A 23044-nucleotide genomic window follows, 5' to 3' on the forward strand; every position below is an offset into this window, starting at 1 on the left:
CTACAGAGTGACAAGTAATTGATAGGGGAGGCATTTGTGCTTGTGAACCCTAAGGAAGTACCAGAACCAACAGGGTCAATTTGAGATCAGTGAGAGCTGCCTGCATCCAAATAGCTATTGCAAGGCATGCATTACAAACCTTGGGTGACTCACTCTTGAAGCCACCTGTTTCTATGGAACAGGGAAGCACAACATTCCCTCCACCCCACTGGGTACCTCTGAGGTTTGCTGGGAGGGCACAGTGAGACCTGAGTGAGGTGGTTTTAGAGCCATTAAGTGTTTTTACACATCAAATGTTATCATCACGCTGTCTGAGGCCTTCGGGAATCTGAGTGTTGAAAGTTGTTGAGTCACTGTGGAGTTGGGAGGGCAAGGAAATGGCAGCCTCACCCCTAGAGGGAAAAAATGTGTTGATGGGAACAAATCCTCCTACTTTTTATTCATATGCCATAAAATATAGATACTCAGAGGAGCCATGGGAGACTCTGGAGCAAGGTAATGACACTAAATGTGCTACTTAGGACCTGGGGTGGGCCTCCTGCCTAACAGATATACCAGTCCCAAGACATCAGGACATTAAGGAATCATTTTCAATCATCAAGGGATCCTTTTCTTCTCTCTTTTTCCTCCTCCTCCTCTTCCTTCTTCTCCTCCTGTTCTTTTTTCTTCTCTTATTCCTCCTCTTCCTTCTTCTCCTCTCCCTCCTCCTCTCCCTCCTCCTCTCTTCTTCCTCCTCTTCTTCCTTTCCCTCCTCTTCTTTTTTCCTCCTCCTTCTCTTCCTCCTCTTCTCTTTTCTTCTCTTCCTCCTCCTCTCCCTCCCTCTCCTCCCCTTCCTCTCCCTCCCTCTCTTCTTCCTCCTCTCCCTCCCTCCTCCTTTCCCTCCCTCCTGGTCTCCCTCCCTTCTCCTCTCCCTCCACCTCTTCTTCCTCTTCCTCCTCTTCTTCTTCCTCCTCCTTTCTCCGTTTTTTTTTTTTTTTTTTTTTTTTTTTTTTTTTCTTATTGCAGTGCTAAGAGCGGAGCCCAGGGCCTCACACATGCTAGGCAGGCTCCCTAACACTGAGCTACATCCTCGGCCCTGAGTATTCTTTTTAAATGAGTTTAATTTAGCTGCATATTTTCCCTCTCTAATCCTAAATCAAAGAACCATGTACTTCTAACAATTTTATCCTGCTCCTTAAAGTGACTGAATTCGTCCTGTGATATCCCGAAGCCAAATTAGAAATTTTCAGGTACAAAGTTTTCATTTCAAATAGCTAGTGGGAAGCTTAATCTAGTGGCACATGTCGTAGTCCTAGGCACTCCAGAGGCTGAGACAGGGGGATGGGTTGAGTTCAGGAGTCCAAAGCCAACCTGAGCCACATAGTAAGACCTACAAATACAGAAGCAACAAGAGAAAGGAAACTCATTAGTAAGCCAGGCATGGCGAGCTAGGGAAGAAGATTGGGAATTCAAGAACAGCCTGGTTTACATAGCAAGCTTTGAGACTAGCCTGGGATACAACAACAACAGGAGAAGGAAAATAGAAGTTAGCCCATCTTTGTTTTTTGAGACAGAGTTTCTCTGTGTAGTGCTGGCTATCCTGGAACTCACTTTGTAGACGAGGCTGACCTCAAACTTACAGAGATCCGACTGCCTCTGCCTCTCGAATGCTGGTATTAAAGGCGTGTGCCACCATGCTCAGCTAAACAGTACACATGGGGATTGACTGCAAACCAGAGCAAACGTTCCGTTAACCTCACTGCTTCTGAGTGTCTGGGTAAAGATGGAGACTGGTTGGTATGTTGTTGTCAGGCTGGGCCATAGTTCTATACTTTCATCTAAGTTTTTTGTGGGATTTTTGTTGTCATCGTTTTGTTTGTTTTCTTTTCATAGCGGCGTGCTGGATAATTCAGGAGGAAAAATCCTTGTTCGGAAAGTCGCCGGGCAGTCCGGTTACAAAGGAAGCTACTCGAATGGGGTTCAGTCTTTATCCTTACCCAGATGGAGAGAGTCCTTTATCATCTCAGGTATGCCACACCCTGAGGTCACTGCTGGCTACAGGCCTTCGAGGTGACACCAGGATGAAGTGTGATCTTTCGATTGCTGTTACTTTTTTTGGCTATAACCTACTCATTTCAGAAATATATCAAGCATTAGTCTAAAAACGAGAATTATGAAACAGAGCACCAAGTCAAACCTGGAAATACTAAACACATCAGTTGCTTATGCATCACAGCTGTCTGCAAGTCCAATTAAACTTGGATTAAAGTGAAATACATCTAGCAAGTTGGGTTTTTGAAACCCTAGTCCTTCAGGTGACTAATGTACCCCATACCTAGAATGTTCTTCCTTGAGCTCTCTAGGAGGTGGGTAGATGGAAGCAGAGGTTTGGAGGGTTATTGAGCCACAATTCTATTTTAGATTATTTTGAATTTTTGTTCAATTAATTGCCTTACTACTAAGTCAGCTCAGCTTCCTAGCTCCACTGAAGTCTTACAAGTAATAATTTTTACTCTTTCTCTCCTCTCACAAAGATAATACGAGTGATCCAATAGTCTAGTTTCACAACGAAAAGCTCTCTCAGAGCCATCGGGCCTGCTTCTTCATTTTTGGCTATTTCTCCAGCCCAGTCTTTTATTTGGAAAATATTTAAACTTACAGAAAATGTAAAAGATAGTCTAATGAATACCCGTCTTTCTTTCACCCAGACTCCTTACTTGTTAGTATTTTGTCCTGATGCTTTACGTACTCACGCATCTGTCGTTTAAAGAACCCTTATCTGAGAGACTCTACAATAGAGTCTCCAACATGTCATCTGAAAATACTTCCCCACCTGTCTCTACGAACGCAAATATTTTCCTGAGTAACTGTGGTGGTGCCGCAGCTGAAAACTAATGTAAATGCCACACTGTCTGATAAAGAGTTCTTAGTCACACCTCCAAATATCCAAAATATCCCTCATAATAGTTTATTCTCTTTTTTGGATCTGTAACATGATCAAAAATTCTGCCTAGTGTTTAGCTGCCTCTTCAGTCTCCTTTAACTTTACCACATGTCATCTTGTCACCAGCGAACAGTAAGGACATCTATGATGTGTAGTGGTATGCCCTACACTGTGGACCAAAAACTGGGCCGGTTGTTTTTTTTGTCATTGGATTCAACTTCAATACATATTTTAAAGATATATTTGTTTGTTTTTATTTTATGCACATGAATGTTTTGCTTGCATGTGTGTATGCTTAGGGAGGTCAGAAGAGGGTGTCAGAACCCCTGGAACTGGACTTATGGACAGTTGTGAACCATCATGTGGATACTGGAAACCCACCTCAGGTCCTCTGCAAGAGCAGCAAATGCTCTTAACCTCTGAGCCATCACTCCAGCCCTTCAACTTGGATATTTTGAAAAGGATAGATTATATGGTCAAATCTCCCTGGTGTCGTGGTACAGTGGCCTTGTCTAAGGACTATACTGCCAGTTTCTTTAGTTGTTGCTGATACCAAATTTGATTTCTTGGCTAGTATAATATACTTCTCCATGGCCAAGATATGTGTATTTAATTACCAAGCCGAGTGATACTTGCGTAACTTATTACCTAGTTACATTTTCTCAGCAGTTTTAACACCTGTTGCCCATCCTAGCTTCACAAATAAGACACTATTAATCTGTAGTTCTCCAGTATCTCCTCGCGGTGCCAAGTCTGCAGTTTGCACAAGTGGCTTCTGTACAGTGCTACAGTGTCTGCATAACCTCTGCACATCTTCTCCAAGCATGATGTCGTCTCTAGATTCACTCAGTATCTAACACGGTGGATGCTATGTAAGTAGCTATTCCACTCCACTGTTTAGGAAATAATGACAAGAAAATAGTCACAGACAAGCTCTATGCTGCTACAAATTGTTTCCAAGTTATTTTAATTGCAGATTAGTTGAATCACAAATTTGGATACTACAGAAACAAGGCAAACTGTAACCACAAAATTATAATTTTCCTAATTATGTCATTCCTTTCACATTAGTGGCTAACTTCTCTCCCCCAACACCCCCACACGATGTTGTTTTTAATATAGACTATGGACTCACTCAGGACTTTTTCTTTTAAATATAGTATGTTATTATCTACCACAGACGACAAATCATTATGGACTTTTTTTTTTTTATTTCATGTCTCCTGAGGGCATTCCTTGTGTCACATTTGATTTGGAGCACAAGCTAACATCCTATGCTCAGCTTACCCTTCTGTTGTCCAAGACCCTAGTCTCCTATTTTCTCTGACCTCCCAGCAAGATTGAATTCGATGAGATTATCCTAAGGAGGAATCCCCCAACATCCCTCCACCCCCCCCCACCCCACCCCACCCCCTCCCCCCGCCCCCGTGTAAAGAGAAAGGTCTCGACACACCCTGGCTCTTCTAGATTGGCCTCCATTAGACATCTTAGGCTCCAAACCCATATTTCCTCCACCTCAGAATTGACAAAAGTGAAAACAGACCTTTTAGGGTTCTTCTCAAATTGGGACATCTCTGAGCCCGTTACATGACACAAATGAGCTTGGTTTCTTTATCAGATCATGGAAGGCCATCAACCACAGAGTAAGTTGTCACAAAGCCTCGTGACAAAGAATTTTCCCAGGCAGAGACCAAAGTCAATGTCTAGCTGAGCGGAGAGAAATACAGCTTCCACACAGGAGTATGCGAGCATCTCCTGCCTAAGGAAGAGCTCTCAAAGTCACAGTTCAGCCTGCAATCCAGGCACCACACAGGACTTTAAAGAAAGACTTTATCCCTAGAAATGAGAGTCAGTGAGTACTGGGGATTTTTGATGTTGTCATTTGCTCTTTGTTTTTGCACTAAAAGCAGCTTACTAGATATACTCTCTCCATGAATCTCAACTTCCTCCGCCCCTCATTCTACCTTGTGACATTTTACAGAAAATGACTGTGGCCAAAGATAATAAGCACATGTGTGTGCACAGTCCTCTCTCAAGCAGATGTAGGGAGGGCACCGTCTCATAAGGTTGTAGCCAAGGACACCCTGGGATTCAGAAGTTCACAGCCAACAAACATAACTAGATTGGGTCAGAACCCTCCTCAGAAGGCTCAGGTGCCAGTGTGACCTTTCTCTGGGGTTTTACTTCTAATTTTTATAGGTCACTTTGCTTCTTTAATTAATCTACTTTGGGGATCTGGGAGCTGTCAGGGAGAGATGAGGTGTGTGGTTCTGGTCTGCACCATCCTGGGACAGTGCAGGCTTGTGAGAGAACACGGAAGGTCGCCTAATAACTGCCGCTGTCCTCTGATTCACGTCAGACAGCTGAGCCAATGCTCACTTGCCTTCTGAACAGAAACACAAAGAACTACCTAATTTCCGTCATAAGAATAGTAAGCCAGTGGAGGGATACCTCTGCCTCCCTCTCTGCAAACTCAGTGTGGCCCACAGCCAGGAGGCCCCTCATGGGGTCCAAACAGCTTCACCCTGGATCTGCTCAGCATAGGCCCCCACATGGCTGAAGACTTGGAAATGACCCATTCTGCTCCCAGATGATTTTAATGCAGTGATGTAAGAGGCACCTGTAAGCCAGAGTGTTGCCTCACTTCCGCCTCTGAGTGGCACTTACAGGTAATGTCTGAATAAAGTTTTGCATCTTTGTGGACATGTGCAGCTCCAAACATGTTTTAATTTCGTTTTTCATTACATTTTTGGTAACTTTGTAGACGCCATGTCATTATTTATATTTTCTCAATGAAAAAAAAAATAGAGTCTTGAAGATTCTAGCAGCTGATTAAAAGTAAAAATAAGGGCTGGGGTGTAGTTCAGTGGTAGAGTATTCACCTACCATGCACAAAGCCACGGGGTTGCTTCCTGGGACCATAAAAAACAAAAAGAAAAGAAAACATAAAATAGAAATAGAAACCTAGTTTTTCTTAGTCTCTGGTGCTCCTTGAGGCCTCACAACCTTTGTGCCCTAGGATGATTGGCACATTCTTAGGCTGTCCTCTGTCCCCTCACTCTGTTCTCCACATGACACCACCCTTTATCATTCTCTCGAAGTATTTCCTTGTGTTGAGAGATTAATGCTTTTATATAAATGACAGCAAGCCATGCTGCCACCTCCCCACAGCTAGAGCATAGGGATTGTGGCAAGGGGCTAAGCGCTGATCTATCCCTCATGGGGCTGGAGAAATGCATTCAGTGGTTAAGCACACTTGATGCTCTTGCAAAGAACTGGTGTTTGGGTTCCCCGTAACCCATGAAGGGGCTCAATAATGCCTGCGACTTTAGCTCCAGGAGATCCAAAACTTCTTCTGGCCTCTAAACACACAGAGAGGGGGGATCTTTAAAGCTATTTTCTCGTGTCATAACTACATGAAACACTGTTCATTGCCCTGAGATCTTCACAGCTATGCAAAGACTTTGCTATGCAAAGACTTGTCATGGGTCAGGGAGACTATCTGCAGTGCATTGGCATTTCCAATGTAATTGTAGAACAAAGTCCAGTGTGGGACACCTCTTGGAAATTAGATGGATTCACAGAAAATACCCTTCCAGAGCAATTTTAGTCATCCCAGGACTGACTACTACCTACTACTCTGCCGGATCATTGATGATCCAGCTCTGGTCTTCTATTGTGTCCTTGTTAGATAAGACTGCTCTTTTTCCTTGCCTTTCATCTAATGTCTCTCCCCAAGTGACCACCGATGGTTATTTTCAAGGAGGACCTACATACACCTACTTTCAAGCTTTTGTGATGCTCTGGATTCAAATGGGTCACATGGGGTTTGAGGAAGTGAGAGGTAGCCATCCACCCACAGACAGCCAGTCCAAGACCTAAAAGGAGCATGAATACAGTGCTTCTCATCCGTCTACCATCGTAATCGATCATTCAACGCCGTGCGAATGAAAACTACTCAGCTTCCATGTCATATCTTCAGGAGCAAAATAAGAAACTGTGAATGTTAAGCAACTCTGAGTCGTGGGGCTTTTATTACTTCCGTTCTATTATTAATAAAAACAAATGTTCTACAGGAAGAACAAAAAGCCACTTGACTTTCTTATGGTAATCGGCAACTCCGTGCAAGGGTGACAGATGTTACTGAACTCAAGAGTGATAAGTTAGAGATATTCTACTTACTACCACTGAGAGATTTGAAAACCCACCCCAGAAATAAATTTATTTATTTATTTATTTATTTATTTATTTATTCTTTTACAGAAAGTAAGCCTCAAAAGGGTGTAACCTATCCATCGACCCTTACATATTCATCATCCAAAACTGCAGCTGCCAAAGCAGGCAAGTGTTCATGTGTTATTTCCTCCAAGCTGAGCACATAAACACACAGTGTTGTGTTCTAGAAGATGGTATGGAAATTAACATCTTACCCAGTCAAGCTCTGCTGACCTTCATGACGCTTTAATCGATGCCGGGAACCTGGCACCGAAATCAATGCCATCAGACAACATGGCTTGGAGTGGAATGGTTTTTTGTTGTTGCTCTCACGATTCGATATTGTCTACATTTGTGTCATTTTCATTCAGAATGACTATGGCCCTAAATTTTATTGTACTGTTACTTTAGACCGTGATCAGACCTTATGCCTAGAAGTGTTTCCTGGCAACTAAAAGGGAAAAGGCTGCCTCTACTTGGCCATAAAGCAAAGGGCAGGAGAGGCCTAATCCACTAACAGCAAGCAACCCAAACAATGAGTCTGAATCAGTGCAAAGCACAGGTCCCTGGGGCTTAGCCAAGTCAGCCTCCTCAGGAGGGCAGAGACTAAGAAATTCCTCTTCCTGAGTTTCCATGCTAAATCCAGAACAGTGCAGTCCATGGTGGTCTCTTGAGAGGTGCTTTGATTTCTCACACAGTTGCTCTCTCATGGCACTTGGCATTCCAAAAGCATGGCAGTGAGTGGATTTGGTTCACGCTCTGCTCATGATGTAAGCTGGACATGGCTCTGGAATTTCAAGAGCTGGTGTTTCTTGAATACTTGGTGTGTGCGAGGCATTGTGACAAGATCTTTCCCAGGTAGTTTTTAGTCAGCCCAAATTACTACCAAGATGCCCCCATTCTTAGCCCTAAGGCACAGTTTTACAGAAAACACAGCTTGAGAGAAGTTGTGTAGATTTCTGGTGACAAACAGCAAGGAAGTAGCAAAGTCAAGCGTCAAATGCAGACAGTGTGGCTCCAAACACCACTCTCTAAGTCACAATGTTACATCTGATGAGCCTTTACAAATATACCAGAGGTTGACAGTCTTTCAGCTTGTCACTGCCTCACCTATACCTTCAGTGACATTTTGATCACAGACATGATTGTGACATATTTATTGAGTTGCAAGCACATAGCTCTCCCCGGCACATAGCTGTCCCGGTTCCTCTCAGTGGGAGATACCTTAAGAACCAGCCCTGTCTTCTTTTGGTGAGGACACAAGGAAGGAGTGACAGAGCTTCCTGGTAGTTTCTGTTTCGGCCAAGTTTACTGCCTCTGCTCCTATCGTGATTCCTGAATAGGTGAATTGTGTAGATAACTGGCTTCTGTTTTATCGAGTCTACTCTCATCCAGTCCCCACCCCTTTCTGCCATTCCTGGCTTACCGTCCCAGAAACTGGTAGTCCCTGCACTCAGAACCCTGAGTTTTTTCTCTCTGGACTGCCTCGAGGCCTGAGTTGCTTTGAGGTGAGGTTATCCTCTTTCTCACAGACTGTAGCTGTTGAGGGTCTTTGGCCAGGATGTGCTAATGGCACTGATGACCTCAGAGATCTCAAGTGTAGAGAGAGTTATCATAGCCAGGTAAGCCCCTGACTTCAGATATATGTGTCAAGACCCTCTCCCTTTTTACTCTGATGGAAGAGTGCTTCTAGCCTTCCAGAATATTCCCCTAGTGCCTCTGCAAAAGCTTCCCCAAGGGGTCAAGGGTGTGCCTGTGACTGCTCTACCTCAGAAAGACTGGCAGGAAATGGGTCAGCCACCTTCACCTGTTCTTTAGGCTTGGAGAGCCCACAGGAAGGAAAGAAGCACACTCCCATCTAAACACCCCTACTCAGCATGGCTCCTGGCCCCTCCCTATATTTTTCTTGGTCCTTTTCTTCTGCTCACTATGTGGGGAGACTTAGGTCTGGTGACTGTGCAGACTAACCTGGAAAGGTCACAAGCATGGAAATCGCAGGGACAAATTCCCTGGTATAGAAAGTAGTGTTTAGGTCCTTTGGCTTCAGCCCTCAATTCAAACCTGAAAAGGGGGAGAAGCCCCACAAACATCCAGTGACCATAGCTCCGAGCTCTCTCTGTGCCAGATCCCTGAACTACCAGAGCCTGAGGCAAAGAAAGCCAGTATCTTCCCTGCTTCAGATAAAGAAGCTGGCCAAAGAAGAGGTTAGCAATTTGCCCAAGGGTGTGATTGACAGTAACTGGTTCCTTAGAGACTGATGGGTTGCAGCATCCTAGAGCAGGTAACAGTAGTGAGGAGAGAGCAGGGAACTGGTACAGGTAAGAGATGCTGCCTTAGATTTTGGGATCCATTTGGTTTTGAAGCCCCAGGTAGTAGAGATCTGTCTCCACACACCAAGCCCTTGTCTGCATGCTTATGTAGCATCTTTGAAGTATCCAGTATCTTGGTGAGTCACAGGGCTTTTGCCCCTCCCACTTCTATATAAGTCTATGAAGTATGCAAAAGTCACAGTGTTAAAACACAACCATTGCTGGTGTCACCTGTTCCCGTTACCACTTCAACCCTCTGGAGCATATCAGCAGGTATTATGGTCTGTTCCTTATTTCTAGACCATTCACACTTGTCCATATCCCAAGGAGCACATCCCCTCTTCATCCATCCATCCGTTCAGATGCGCTGAGTACCTTCTGTGTGCCAGACCCACTCTAAATGATGAGTCTGCCAAATCAAAGGGACGCTTAGTGTCTCATTCTGTCTTTAAAAGGATGTGCCCACATGGGACGAGTTCTTACTAATTTAAATAAAATATTCCAGTGAGAACTATGAAAGAATGGCCTCATTGCTAAGTTAAAAAAAAAAAATCCTTTAGTGGGCAAAACAGAAAAGTAGATTCAAGGCCAGCTATGGCTCAGGTCACAGCACGCTGCATACCTTGTTTACCAGGCTCTCAAAGAATGAGTTAATGGGTAATCAGGTTAGGATGACCCCCAAAAGCACAGCCAAGGTCTTCAGTGGCAAATTATCTCACTTGAACCCTGGAAAGAATCTGATTTGCCTAGCAGGGCTCACGCTGGGGACAGATATTACCTGAAGTGTAAAGGTTGTCGCTCCCAGGCAGTTAGCATCCTTTAAGCAGGCAGCTGCTACTAGGCTACAGCCTCTATTTGCTCTGAGCAAATAAAAACAGGTAAGTGTTGATTTGCATAAATGCACGGAAAAAACCGGGGAGGCACATTGCTGGTGTCAAAGAAGGCTGAGGAAATCTGCTAGGAGAGAATGCCAGGAAAGCACCCTCCTGCCTCCCCTGGACTGTTTGCTAAGCCCTGGAGGAGGCAAGGCTGGGTCTTACACTGTAAGTTTCACCTCCCAGGTATCTCCTGTCCTCAATGCCCATTCCACTACAACACACACACACTGTCACCACTTCTGTCAGTAAGCTTTGAGATCTCCAGAGACCTTGAGATACATTCAGGAATTCTCACATGACCAAGGTTCATCTTTCACTTTCTTCCCTTCTTGTGGACAAAGAGTGTGGGTTTAGAGTCAACCACCCTTGAATTCAAACCTTGTCTCTACTTCTGTTTATCCTTGTAAGTGGGGATGCTTCTTGATCTCGGAAAAAGCCTGTCCCTTATCTTAACAGGAATATTTGTGTCCACTTCCAGGAAGGACTGTGACCATCTTCACCAGGAATGTTTACATGAAAATCCTCCAAAGCGGCAGCATACAGCCGTAGATAGGCAGCGGATCTTAGACCTCCTGCCCTAGTGTACAGCCCTAAGGCTCAGAATAAGCTAGTTGTGAGAAGAGCCAACACTCAGACCTATGGGCATCTTGGCTCTGTCCTGTCACAGCTACAAGGCACAGTGACGTTTGTTGCAGAGGAAGAGGCATACATGGCACGATGTCAAGTGTCAACTCCTGCCACTTATTGGTTTCCTACATGTGCAATGCACAGTGTGGGGGACTTATACATTTCTCCCAAATTACGGCAGCAGCGCTGACAAGTAGGCATGGCTGTTTCCATTCATAAAAGACAGGTTCAGTTAGTTTTACAAGCAAGGCTGGCAAGGGTAGGGCTAGGAGCTCTGTCCGGCCTGGGCTGCAGATCTTATATCAAAAATTCCACTGCCCATCTGACACAGCTTCTCGGGGAGCAATACCTGGAGGCTACATTAGTAACCCCTCGAGCTCAACTCCATGGGCCTGTCAGGTGTTGGGAGGCCTGGGGCTCCACCTGCTGCCGTGGAGAAGTAGCTGCTGGGGAAGCTGATCTTGGCCGTGCCCAGAAGAGCAATGCATTGAGAGCTTTCTGTGAAAGATTTTGAAAGGAGAAAAAAAATACTTCCATATATCTGACACCACCTACAGAAACCATTTGACAGAGTATTATGTCAGATTGCCCATAATGAAGCAAGAGTTCCATATTCAGTAAGGAACTGGGCGAATTAGGATCAGAACAGTAGCATCCTCTTCCTCCATACTAAAGATGGTTCTAATTAGCAACAGAGAATGAACAAAAACATAGAGACATGTTTCTCTTGAGTAAACTGACCAAGCATCTGAAAGCAGCTGTGTCCAGGATCATTGCCTACCCTTGTGATAGTTAATCTCTGGCTCTCTTGAAAATGGGTATTCAGAGATGACTGGGGTAGTCAGGAGCCTAGGATCTCACCAATGGAGTAAGAAAAAGATAATTGATTTTTGGACTATAGAAAGTTTATGATAGGAAGATGTTCTAGTAAAAGCTTTACTTTGTTGCACTGTGGATGAATTAATGATTTGAAAGTAAAACTATACTTGCATGGTGGTTTATATCAGCCTCTCGAAATAAATACTTGGATCCTGTCCATTGAAATCTACAAGCCGTTCTACTTGGTACCCCCTCCCTAGATGAAGCATCCCAAAGGCAGGCCCACATCTCCCTCAAGAGGCCGTCTCAAGTCAGCATAAGGCAGAGGATCCCTCCCGAGAAATTAAACACTTCTCTAAGACTTATTATGAATGGCTATCATTCAAAGTAAAAGAAATGTCGTACATTAGGCAGACTTGGCTCTGCCCCAGGATGGTGCAGATGCTGGCTGAAGCCCAGAAGCCCTCCATGGCTCTTTAATGATTGTCTGGCCCAGTCTCCTGACTGAGTTAAAGATGGCCAACTGTTGGCAAGCAACAGGGTAAATGAAAATGAGAAACGTGCTTCCTACCCACAAGAGCAGACAGAATGGCTGAATTGAATCCCAATCCTGGGTTTGCTTTTCATTTGGCCCACTCTCCAGAATTAGTGCTGACTTCGCCTCTAGGAGGTGACAGTGTCAGGGTGTGGAAGGGAGCGGGTGCCAGTGCCGGGCAGTGGGTTGGAATACCCCTTGTTGTCAAATGTTGTCTGCAGGGCTGTAGCTCTGACACTCTCCTAGGATGCTGTCACATGCTGTCACATGACATCAAGGAGCAAATAGGATGGGGAAAGAGGCATCTTTTGCCCTCAGGCATTACCCCCTTGGCCTGCTTTTCCACACATCTAAAATGTAGCAATCCCAAACAGAGAGGAACAACCAGAGCCAGGATGCTACAGCGAGCTGAGAAAGTCCCCTCCAAAAGATACTGAAATCCCTATCACTGAGCGGGGACCTGAGTGTGCCCTTAAATGGAGAGGGGCACATCGCTAACATGATTAAGGGTCTTGGCACTGGATATTTTCCTGGATTATCTGGGTAGGCCCTAATACGATCACATGCATCTCCTCCTTCAGACAGACCCTGCAAAGAGGACATCATGTTACAATAGGGATTGAGGATGCTATCCTTAAAAGCCAGCCACAAAGCAATCCAGACGAACTCCGCTGAGGCCGGAACACATCTATCTTCCTTGAGGAAGTTCAGTGCTGCTGATTCATTAAGCTTGGCCCAGTACTCTTTATTTTGAAATTGGGTCCAGAACCATAAGAAAAAAATGGAACCCTGTAGCTTTAAGCCTCCGAGTTTAGGGCAGTGTATTACAGCAACACCAGGACACCAGATTCCCAGTTATAGAAGGTGACATATTCCACTTGGTGCCCAATCACCACTGGCACTAGACCCAGAGCTGAGGGGGCTGATCATAAGGGGACACATTATGTCTCTTTATGGCCCTGGTCCAAGGTCTCCAAACTGAGGCTTGCTTTGCATCTAGAGCCTTGGGTCAGCTCCCCACATTCTGGAAAATGACCTTCCACTCAGACTCAGAGACGGCTCAGTGGTTAAAAGAACTTGCTGCTTTTTCAGAGGACCTGGGTTCAATTCTCAGTACCCATGTAGGCAACTCATAATCAACTCTAGCTCTAAGGGATGGAATCTGACTCCCTCTTGAGGCCTTCCCTGACACTACACTCAAATGCATTACATAATATACATAATTATATATGTATGTACACATATACATAATTAAGAATTCAAATAAATCTTAAAATAACAGCCTCCAACTCATACTCATGCAAGCAGCCAAAACCAAACTCAGTGACTCAAATATAGGACATCAAAGTAGGAGGGGACTTGTTGGGAAAAGGGGCTCCAGGGCAGGGAGACAATGAGAGAGTGATGGAACATCAGTGTACACATGTGAGAGGTTAAAGGATAACGGCCAGACACAAGCTAAACCTTCATGATTTAGGAGAGCCTAGACTGTCCTCACCATTGAGTTAGTTCCATCATCCCAGTTATTGTCAAGACATCTGAGGCCAGAAGTCAGCTGACTGCTCAGGAACCAACTTAAACCAACATGCATTCCGTAAGAGTGAGCCATAGCGGGGGTGCTGGAAGTACTGTGTATCCATAGGCCAATTATAACTGAGATAGCAAGGTTATAGAAAGGGGAGAAAGAGAAATAGATGTTAGAAAGAAAAACAAACCATTGCTTCATGGGGCCTGGCGAAGGAATCTGGCAACTAATCAGGTTCCACTTTTTCTATGTTGCTATGGTTTTGAACTGTAACCTAAATGTGTTGTTTAATCTTTGTTGATTGGCTTATTGCTCTGAGATTGTACAGGCTGTTTATATAGACTCCACCCTCCACTGCGGCTAGTACACGTCTCTGCTAGAAGCCAGTGGTTTTCAGTGAACGTTTATTTGACTTCTGGTCCTCTGAGTCCCACAGACGGTTCTGTGGGCACCAATGCAATTCTGTTTCTTACAGGTGAGACCACAAAAGCCTATGAGAAGCCATCTATTCCAGGGACAACCACACAGCCTGTCACCCTGACACAGGCTCTAGCTATTCCAGTAGCTGAAGCCACCCACAGAGCCACCTCAAAGCCATTTGCAGCATCTATCACCAGCAGCCCCAGACCCCAGCCTGTGGGCCACAGGAGTCAGGAGATGGGTGAGTAGATTGGCCATGTATCTCTGTACCACAAGAGCGGAATGGTATATCCTTAGAGGAACAGCTATTGAGGAATCTGGGTATGCAGTGCCCAGCTATGACCACTTCAGTTAGTGACTCAGGAGTGTGTGAGACCTTCACCAGGGTGGGAGGCAGCAGGTTCTGTCTTCCAGGCTCAAAACACAATTATCATTGTCATACTCTAGAAGATATAGCATGCCCATTACAAACATCACCATTCCTTCAAAAGCTCATTTGAAAAAGACAGCAGGCTGCACTCCGACCATTATTGTGCTCTGGATTTCGTTTCCTTAAACAATAAATGCCCCGCACCCACAAGTCTTTAGATGTTAAGAATAAAACCAAAAGTCTCCCTTTAGGAGGTCAGGTAGCCTGTATCTGCTGGTCACATTCACAGGCTTCTGTCTTCACCACCCAGAGATAAAAAGCACCTGTGTCAGTTCAAATAGACTTCTGGTGGGGGAGGGGAGGAAGGGGAAGGGAAGTTATGCGATGGGCTCGCTATTATCTCAGAAGGTTTCTCTGAGGAGCTCCTGTCTGCTGACACATTTTCCTTCTGGGAGGAAGTTCCCAGGGCTTACTTTTTTCAGCCTGGTCCAGTTTTCAATCATCACTGCCATGCAGCCTGACCCTCCCCTTCCCAGCGTCTATCTACCCATCCTTTGATTTTCCACAGGAGAAGTTGCACTTTCAACGCACCCCGAGTTTTTCTGAGTAACTCCCACATATTAGTTTACTGGGTCTTAAGAACTCCACGGAGCAGAGCTATATGACTTCTAACTTGAACAAATTCATTGTTATGGTGACTAAACTGGGGATGAAGGCGGTAAGAGAAAGAGCCCGAGGTCACACTGATGAGTAAGCAGAGCAGGACTCCAACCTGGAATCCCTGCCATGAGCAAACACATCAGTACCATCGGAGCTGGGGAGGACCACACATGGACCAGGACAAAGTGGCAAGCAAGACTGGAGGCTGCTGGGCTGCCCTATTTTAATTTAATATTTAGTAAATAATAGTAACTGTCCGGATGCACACCACACATGCAGTCCATAGGCCAGGTACATCACACACCTTATCATATTCTTATCAGTGATTCCACTGTAAACATTTCATAGCTGCCTCCTGGAAGTTGTGACCTAAAGGTCCCAAATCAGAGAATCATAAAAATAATTTTCTAAGGTTTGAAACGCATCAGACATGCTCTCCAACCCATCCTATTCTCTTTATTTCTATTACATTAATATAAACACAAGTTATTGATACCTGGCAGCAAAAGAGAAATATTCTGGGGTGCTGGGTAACCAGGGCTTGCAGGAGTCCCTGGAAGCAGAGATTTTTCTCTATTACATCTTCAGTGCTTGGCTTTTGAGTCCCCCATTCTTTCAAATACATTCGAATATCTGAATCAGTAGCTGTCTCTCCCAGAGGGCGTCTTATGTAACAGCACAGTGAGTATGTGGCTTGTTTTCTTGGCTATACTGGCAGCTTGGAAGTCTTGATGCCAATTTGGCTGAAACCCCCTCAAAAAAACCTGAAGTAGTGAGTCCCAACCTGGCAGAGCCTTGTTACTCCTGGCTTTGGGACAGGGGGCTTTGGACAGCAACCTCCCAGCCCGCCAGTGTTCTCTGTCCATGCTCACACAGTGCCCGCTTCTCTGCGACCCACACACTGCTGGGCCAGTCCTTGGAGAGAGAGGGGCCTCTGTGCAGCAGGCACCACAGCTGTTAAGACAGGAGCCTGAGTAGGCAGGGACGGAGGACTTCTCAAACGTGGCATTGTCCACTCAAAGGCATTCCGAATCCAAAAAAAAAAAAAAAGTAGATGGGGATGTCCAAATGCATTTGCTCATTTAAAGGAACAGTGGGACAGTTGTACTGAGATGCTGCTCACATCCCATGTAGTCCGCCCACTTAGAGCTCTTATCCCTACAGTTACACGGCCATCGCTACAATCAAATTCTAGAACAGCATCGTAACTCCCAAAGAAACCTCATTCCTATGAACCAGAACCTGAGCCACTTCCTGCTTGGTCTTGGATCAGCAGTCTTTAACACCTGGGTTGCGACCCAATGACCCTTTCACAGGGGTCGCCTAAGACCATCAGAAAATAGAGATATTTGCATTACAAGTCATGACAGTAGCAGAAGTACAGTTCTAAAGTAGCCATGAGAATGATGCTCTGGCCGGGGTCACCACAACATGAGGACCTGTCGTAAAGGGTCACGGCAATAGGAAGGCTGAGAAACACCGTCCTAGATAAACATCTATCTACTTTTAGGACTGACTCTCTTAAAAAAGAAAAACTTATATAAGCATGAGAATTTCACTTTGTACTTTGGGTCTGTAGTTTTCAATGTGAACCTTGTGGGTCCTGCATCCTGTTGCAACCTACCCCCTCTACCGTGTGTCATTGCTCAGTAGTACCAGGAAGCTTGATCATGAATGATGATTTAAGTGGTCTTCTCTCCTTTTATAAAATCTAATACATACTTAACGTGAGATCCCCAGGTTCCAGTCCCAATGTTACAGATGTCTTCTTGAAGCATAGCTATGCATACTTGCTGTGACATTTTAACCCAACCACATTAAATAATATTTAGTAGATAAATAACTATGTTTTAATTCTAAAAAGCTAAAATAGTCTGCCAGGGATAAGAAAACACTCCTTATAGTATTAACCAACAAGTCAGTTGTTACTGTATTTTTCCCTTTTATATGTGTGACTGAAACGGAAAGATTCTAGAAGTCAATGTAACTGACATGCTCAAGCAGAGCCTAATTCGTTTAAGAATTATTTTGAACGGCTATTATGCATCAGAAATCGTTCTAGGATCTTGGGCTATCTCAGTGAATACCCCACCTCAACACAGAAAGATCCATAGCTAATCCTTTCAGCTCAGGACACCTGACATGTGTGTGTAGCTGGAACAGGGGTTATGTGTGTTTGAGGCCTGAGAGTCATCTTTGTTCTACACTGAGGTCGAAAGCTTCTCCTTAGACAGAACACCACACCTTAGACTCCAAGTGCTTCCAAACCTTCCTAATGCTGCAAAACTTGCTACGGTTGGTTCCTCATGTTGTGGTGACCCCCCCCCCATCAGAAATTTATTTTTTGCTGCCACTTCATAACTATAACTATGCTACTGCTATGAATTATAATATAAATATATGTATATGATATATGAGATATCTGATATCTGATATCTCATACCCAGGGGTCGTGACCCACAGGTTGAGAACCATTGCCTTAGCAGGCAGTTGACAAAAAAAGTAAATACTTAGGAAAGATAGGAGTTCTCTCAGCATGTGAACAAAGGCTCCGGTGTGACAGGACTTCCAGGAAGAGGAGGCTGAGCATTGGGGTCTTTTCACTGACCCATGAATATATAAGCCAAGGGTAGGAGTACTAAGCCAAGAGCCAAAGAGACAGAGCCGGCTCACGGGACAAGAATAAGGCTGTCTTCATAGGAGAGGCTGAGGTGGTTCCAGGCCCCCAGGAGCACCCAGCGCCAGAGAGAGCCACCCAGAGAGTCAGATCCACCCACCTCAATAGTTAGAAAAGATGTCTGCAAAGAGAGACGATCTGTCAGGTCAACTGGATATCTCAGATTTATAGAGCAGAGGAGTGGTTGTTTGTAGTATTGTTTTCCCGGTCAGGTTCACTTGGGTGGCCACTACGGATTAGTATCAGAAATGTATGCATGATACAAATATACCATGGGGTAGAGAGCGCCGCCTAGTGACAAGGCATAGAAATGACAAGGAAGAAAAGGAGGTGGAGGACAGGCAGGAGACCAGTGTCTGTCAGTGAGCCCCTTCACACACTCTCCCTCCTAGCTGATACCTCTGCCACCTGTGAAAGCTTTCTTTCCATAAAGTGTCTGGAGAAAATTTTTGCTTAGAACCCAATCTTTTAAAAAAGACAAGCATTCTTAAAGAAAAAAAATGGAGAAAAACCATGACCAGGCAAGCTATACCAGAACTACAAATGGCCAATAAATATATTCTTTAAAATATATGCAACTGCATCAGGAATCAAATACATGCCATTTAAACAGAAAAAAAAGTCACAGAGAGAGACAGAGAGACAGAGAGAATTCATACTGCAAACTGAAATACACAGTTTGGGCACAGAATTCACGCTTCCAAGAAAGAAGGGTAAGGTAAGTATTATCCGAGGGTGAGAAGAAGGATCATGGGATGTGTTCACGGGGAGGGAAATGAAGATTTACTCGCCCATCATTAGAAATGCAGCTAAAGTTACAGCTGCTCGGGTGAACTGTAGAAGAAAATGAGCGACATGTATTTGGTAAATGCTATTCAGCCATAAAGAAAAATGCAGCTACGGCATTTTCAAGAAAAATGGAGAGGAGAATAGGGGGACTCATCATTTTCAGCAAAATAAAACAGAGCCCAAAAGTGAAATATCCTGCATATTCTCCCGCATGTGGACTCCAGATTGGGAGAGGGACAGAGAGAGACACCAGTAGAAGATAGGCTGGGAGAGGATAGTCTGAAAGAAGGAAGGTAGACAGACAACAGAACCAAGAAGGTGAGAGGGTGGCAGGATGTGTGTGACATCAGGATGGGGGGATTAGCCGAGGCTACAATTAAGGAAAGGGGCCCCAAGAAGAGAAGGACATGAGGACGGGGGGGGGGGAGTAACAGCAATAATGATACGTATATATAAAACTATAAAACGCTATAACTAAACCTACGACTGCCAATGCTAACCTTTAAAAGGCTGGGATGCATGAGCACTGTCTGGCGTGAGACTGGCCTGTCGTAAAGAAGTGAGGTACAACACGGGCTTCCAGCCTGGTCCTGCATGTGTGTATGTTGTACGTGAGAACATGTGTACAGAGCAAGGGTTGTATTGCTACATACCAAAATCAGAGGCCAGCAACTGCCAGATAGACAACCAGGGGTGGCTCCTTGTCATGCACAGTATGTGGAGATAACTGCCTACAGTGCGCCTATGTTGTTTTTATGACTTGTACAGATAATAAAGCCGCTTTGAGGTTCATGTCACATGTCCAAAGCAAAGTCAAAAGGAGGAAAAAAAAATCCGCCACAAGCAGCCCTGAAAGAAACTAGAATCTCCTCGTTCCCTTTCCCTTCTCTCCCTTGACTTCTCCCTCCCAAGGACTCTGTGTTTCTCTTAGCAAGCTCCTCCCTTCCCCTTGTAAAGCCTTCCTTCAGAGACGCTGCCCAGGAAGCAAGGAAATGCAGCTGACTCTCTCCCAGAGTGATCAAGGCTAACCCGGTGGATGCTTCTAGAAAACAGCCAAGAGCTAATGATTCGTATCAACTCCGTGTTTACGCAGCTTAGGCAGATGGCTAGATGTTAGGCGATGTTTCTGTTGGGGGATTGCCTTAACCTCTCTTAACAAGTGGCACAGCTGAGGGGGAATTGTTTTTGAGAACAAGGAAAATTAAGAAATATGGCTCCTATGAATAAGGGACTTACTTTGCCAGTCATAAGGGTGTTTAGTGGCTGGACTAAATTCAGTCCTATTTATTTATTTATTTATTTATTTATCTATTTATTTATTTATTTATCTATTTATCATTCTATCTATCCATCTGTCCGTTTATTTATTTTCCATTCCAACACCTCCTCCAGGGCCGGTTCAAACTTCATAAAGGTTCTGCCTTGGTTCTGACCCTCGTCTAGACTTGCTAGGTTGGCTCATGGAAAGAATGAGAACTAGCTAGATACACGTTCATGCTCTGACCAGTCCAACTGTGCTTCCAGGTCTGTGGTCCCCCACCACCTACACGAGCAGCCCACACAGCCCTGGTGCCAGTCCAGGTGAGAGCTTTAACTGTCTTCCTCGCTGCTGCCCTGCGTGTTTCCACCAACCCGAATCCTCACCATTTGATTTTGAGTTAATAGAGCCTTAAACTAGTTGGGCCAGGAGAATGCTCTGCCCTCAGGTCTAGACCTGTGAATAAACCGGTAAGGAAAGCAAAGAAGACATTAAGTAAGCCTGATCTCCCTTCCCAGAGGCGATTTCGTACAGTTGTGATGGCAATTCCTAAGGATTCAATAACCAGGATCTTAGAAGCCTAAAAAGAGATACTCTCTGGGGCCCATGCTTGGGGAAACTCACTTAAAAGACCAAGGGAAAATTTTATCATCTCCCAAGAAAGGGCAGAGTGCATCTTGCTTGGGGATATCTGTTGTGCTTCAGAGAAAGAAACATGTTCTCTCCCAGGAGCATGCCTGTGAGTCACAACACATGGGGCTCGCCTCTCTTCACTTCCCGCAGCCTTTAATGACTTGGGGCTGCAACAGAGGCTGCAGCAGGGTTCTGCAGCTCTGCCGAAGCTCACAGAGAGCAGAACAGGACACTCGCTTCCCACAAGTTCCCATCAGGCCTGCTCTGAGAGCTGAGTGGCTGGTTAAAACTATGTTATTCCCATTGAGCCATGGGGCATGAGGAATAGAGGCCAGGACTGCCATGAAGAGGTATTTGTATCTCCTGCCCCCACCCCCACTGTTTATTCTTTGCTTATTTATGTAATTGTATGTGTGTGGGTGTTTTACCCATGTGTGTGTATGTGCGCCACATGTGTGCCTGGTGCCTACAGAGGTCAGAAGAGGGCATTGCATCTGCTGGAACTGGAGTTGGGGATGGTTGTGGGCCACCATGTGGACGCTGGCAATCTAAGCTCCTCCCGCCTCATCTTCTGCAAGAACAAGTGCCATCAAGCTGCCTCTCCAGCTCCATAGTTTCTGTCTTATTTGACACAAGAGAAGAAAATAAGATCCATCCCCCGTCCCACCCACCCCCACCCCCAACCTCCATCGGGATTAACGGGTTTTCATAAGCTGCACAACAACACTTTGCCTATATATACTGTCATTTTAGCTTCAGAACCAGAACTGCCCAAGCCACGGGCTATTCGCGCCTCTTGTTCCCCTGACCAAGATGTCTGCCTTCTCTGTAGCCCCCAATGGTGGCACCAACCACAGATAACTCAGCTGACTCCAAATGCTATCTGGACCAGAGCCACTCTCAGCTGGGGACAAAATAAGAGAAAAAAAGCAGTCACTGGCTGTATGTAGATCTGCTGAGCCTGTAGAATCCCCACAGGTTCCCAAAGGCAAAGTTCCAGAGGCTTCTTATGGAAGTCTACAGGAGCAGGTTATCAGCCTGGAGAAACTGCTTACTCCTTCTAGTCTTGTATCCTAAAAATGTACTAATGTACTTCCATTGTGGTCCTTGGTTTCTCCAGCTCAACTCTAGGTCAACAGAGTTTCAGGGCACGCCAAGTCATTTCCGCCTTCAGGAAATATCTTTGGTTTGTCTGTTCTCAGTAAGACAAAGAGGAGGCCATGATCAAGCCAGAGGCCTAGGGATTTGTATTACCTTATGTCCCCTCCAGAGATTTCCCACCTAAGCAATCTCCAGGCTGGTTTCTGGGATAAAGTGCAAATACCAAGCTGCAGCCTGTGAATCAGACATGCAACAGGAGTAGGTGGAAGCCAGGCCGCACTTCCAGTCTCCAACTCCCTTTTGTTGGCAGCCTGACCACCTTCAGATTGATTTGAGGGCTTGTTCTATTGAATGCATCTGGGCCCATTGCCTTTTTCTAACCAAATCATCTTCCAGTTCTTTTGTCGTCTGAGGCTCTGCTTCCTCTTCAGTCTCCTTTATGTTTCTAATACTTGAACCTACAAAACTGTTCTTAGTTCCCTTTACCTAGATCTTGTTCATTTAATACAGCTCTTTTCCATCTCACTAATTATCCTAGTTAGGCTTCACGGTCAGTTTGACCCACCCTAGACTCACCTGAGACTCGCGATGGAAGGAGTGCCCAGATCACAATAGCCTGTGAACTTGTCTTTAGGGAGTCATCTTGATTTTTAATTGATGTAGGAGTTCTTTGTCCACCATAGGCAGCACCATTCCCCAGTCTTGTAGTCCTTGTAAAGCCATAAGAATGCTAGCTAAGCCTGAATCTGGAAGCAAGCCAGCAAGCATCAGTCCTTCATGGTTCCTGCCTTTGAGTTCCTATCTGAAATCCTTCCCTGACTTCTCTCCATGACAAACTATAACGTGAAAGTGTGAGACAAACAAATCCCTTTCCTCCCAGTTGGTTTTGCTCAGAGCACTGTATTACAGCAACAGAAAGGAAATTAGAAGGCCATCATCCACACAACTGCCCTGAACCACAGACCTTCCCATAATTCTCAGCATGTCCTTGCCCGGGGTTACTATGCCAGCCCAAAGATGTGCAGAAATGGAATCTCACAAAGGTCCCTGCAGAGGGGACAAACTATCTATACACTCTGAGTCAAGGCGGGTAAGTACATCTGGGGCTGCAAATCTCCAGTCAGCTCTTACCATGTCATACATGTCACAAATGTCATACTTGTCATACATGTCACACATCAACATGTCATACATGCCATACATATCACATAGGTCATACATGTTGCATGTGTCATACATGCCACACATGTCATATGTGTCATACATGCCACACATGTCATATGTGTCATACATGCCACACATGTC

At 45.0% G+C, this 23044-nt stretch overlaps 1 protein-coding gene across 5 annotated transcripts in view; it reads left to right on the top strand.

Moving 5' to 3' along the window:
* The window catches only part of Vit (vitrin), a 117564-nt gene that overhangs the window by 55604 nt on the left and 38916 nt on the right, over positions 1-23044 (top strand). For 2 of the 5 annotated variants that reach the window (XM_034514413.2, XM_034514412.2), the window contains exons 5-8: positions 1873-2006; positions 7187-7264; positions 14307-14492; positions 20272-20328. In XM_034514413.2, coding sequence (XP_034370304.1) covers positions 1873-2006; positions 7187-7264; positions 14307-14492; positions 20272-20328 — 455 coding nt within the window. The remainder of the gene's footprint in view (positions 1-1872; positions 2007-7186; positions 7265-14306; positions 14493-20271; positions 20329-23044) is intronic. The other 3 variants (XM_034514414.2, XM_034514415.2, XM_076942295.1) reach the window with 2 other exon arrangements.

This window comes from Arvicanthis niloticus, chromosome 11 (genome assembly GCF_011762505.2).
Source record: "Arvicanthis niloticus isolate mArvNil1 chromosome 11, mArvNil1.pat.X, whole genome shotgun sequence".
NCBI classification, from domain to species: Eukaryota; Metazoa; Chordata; class Mammalia; order Rodentia; family Muridae; genus Arvicanthis; species Arvicanthis niloticus.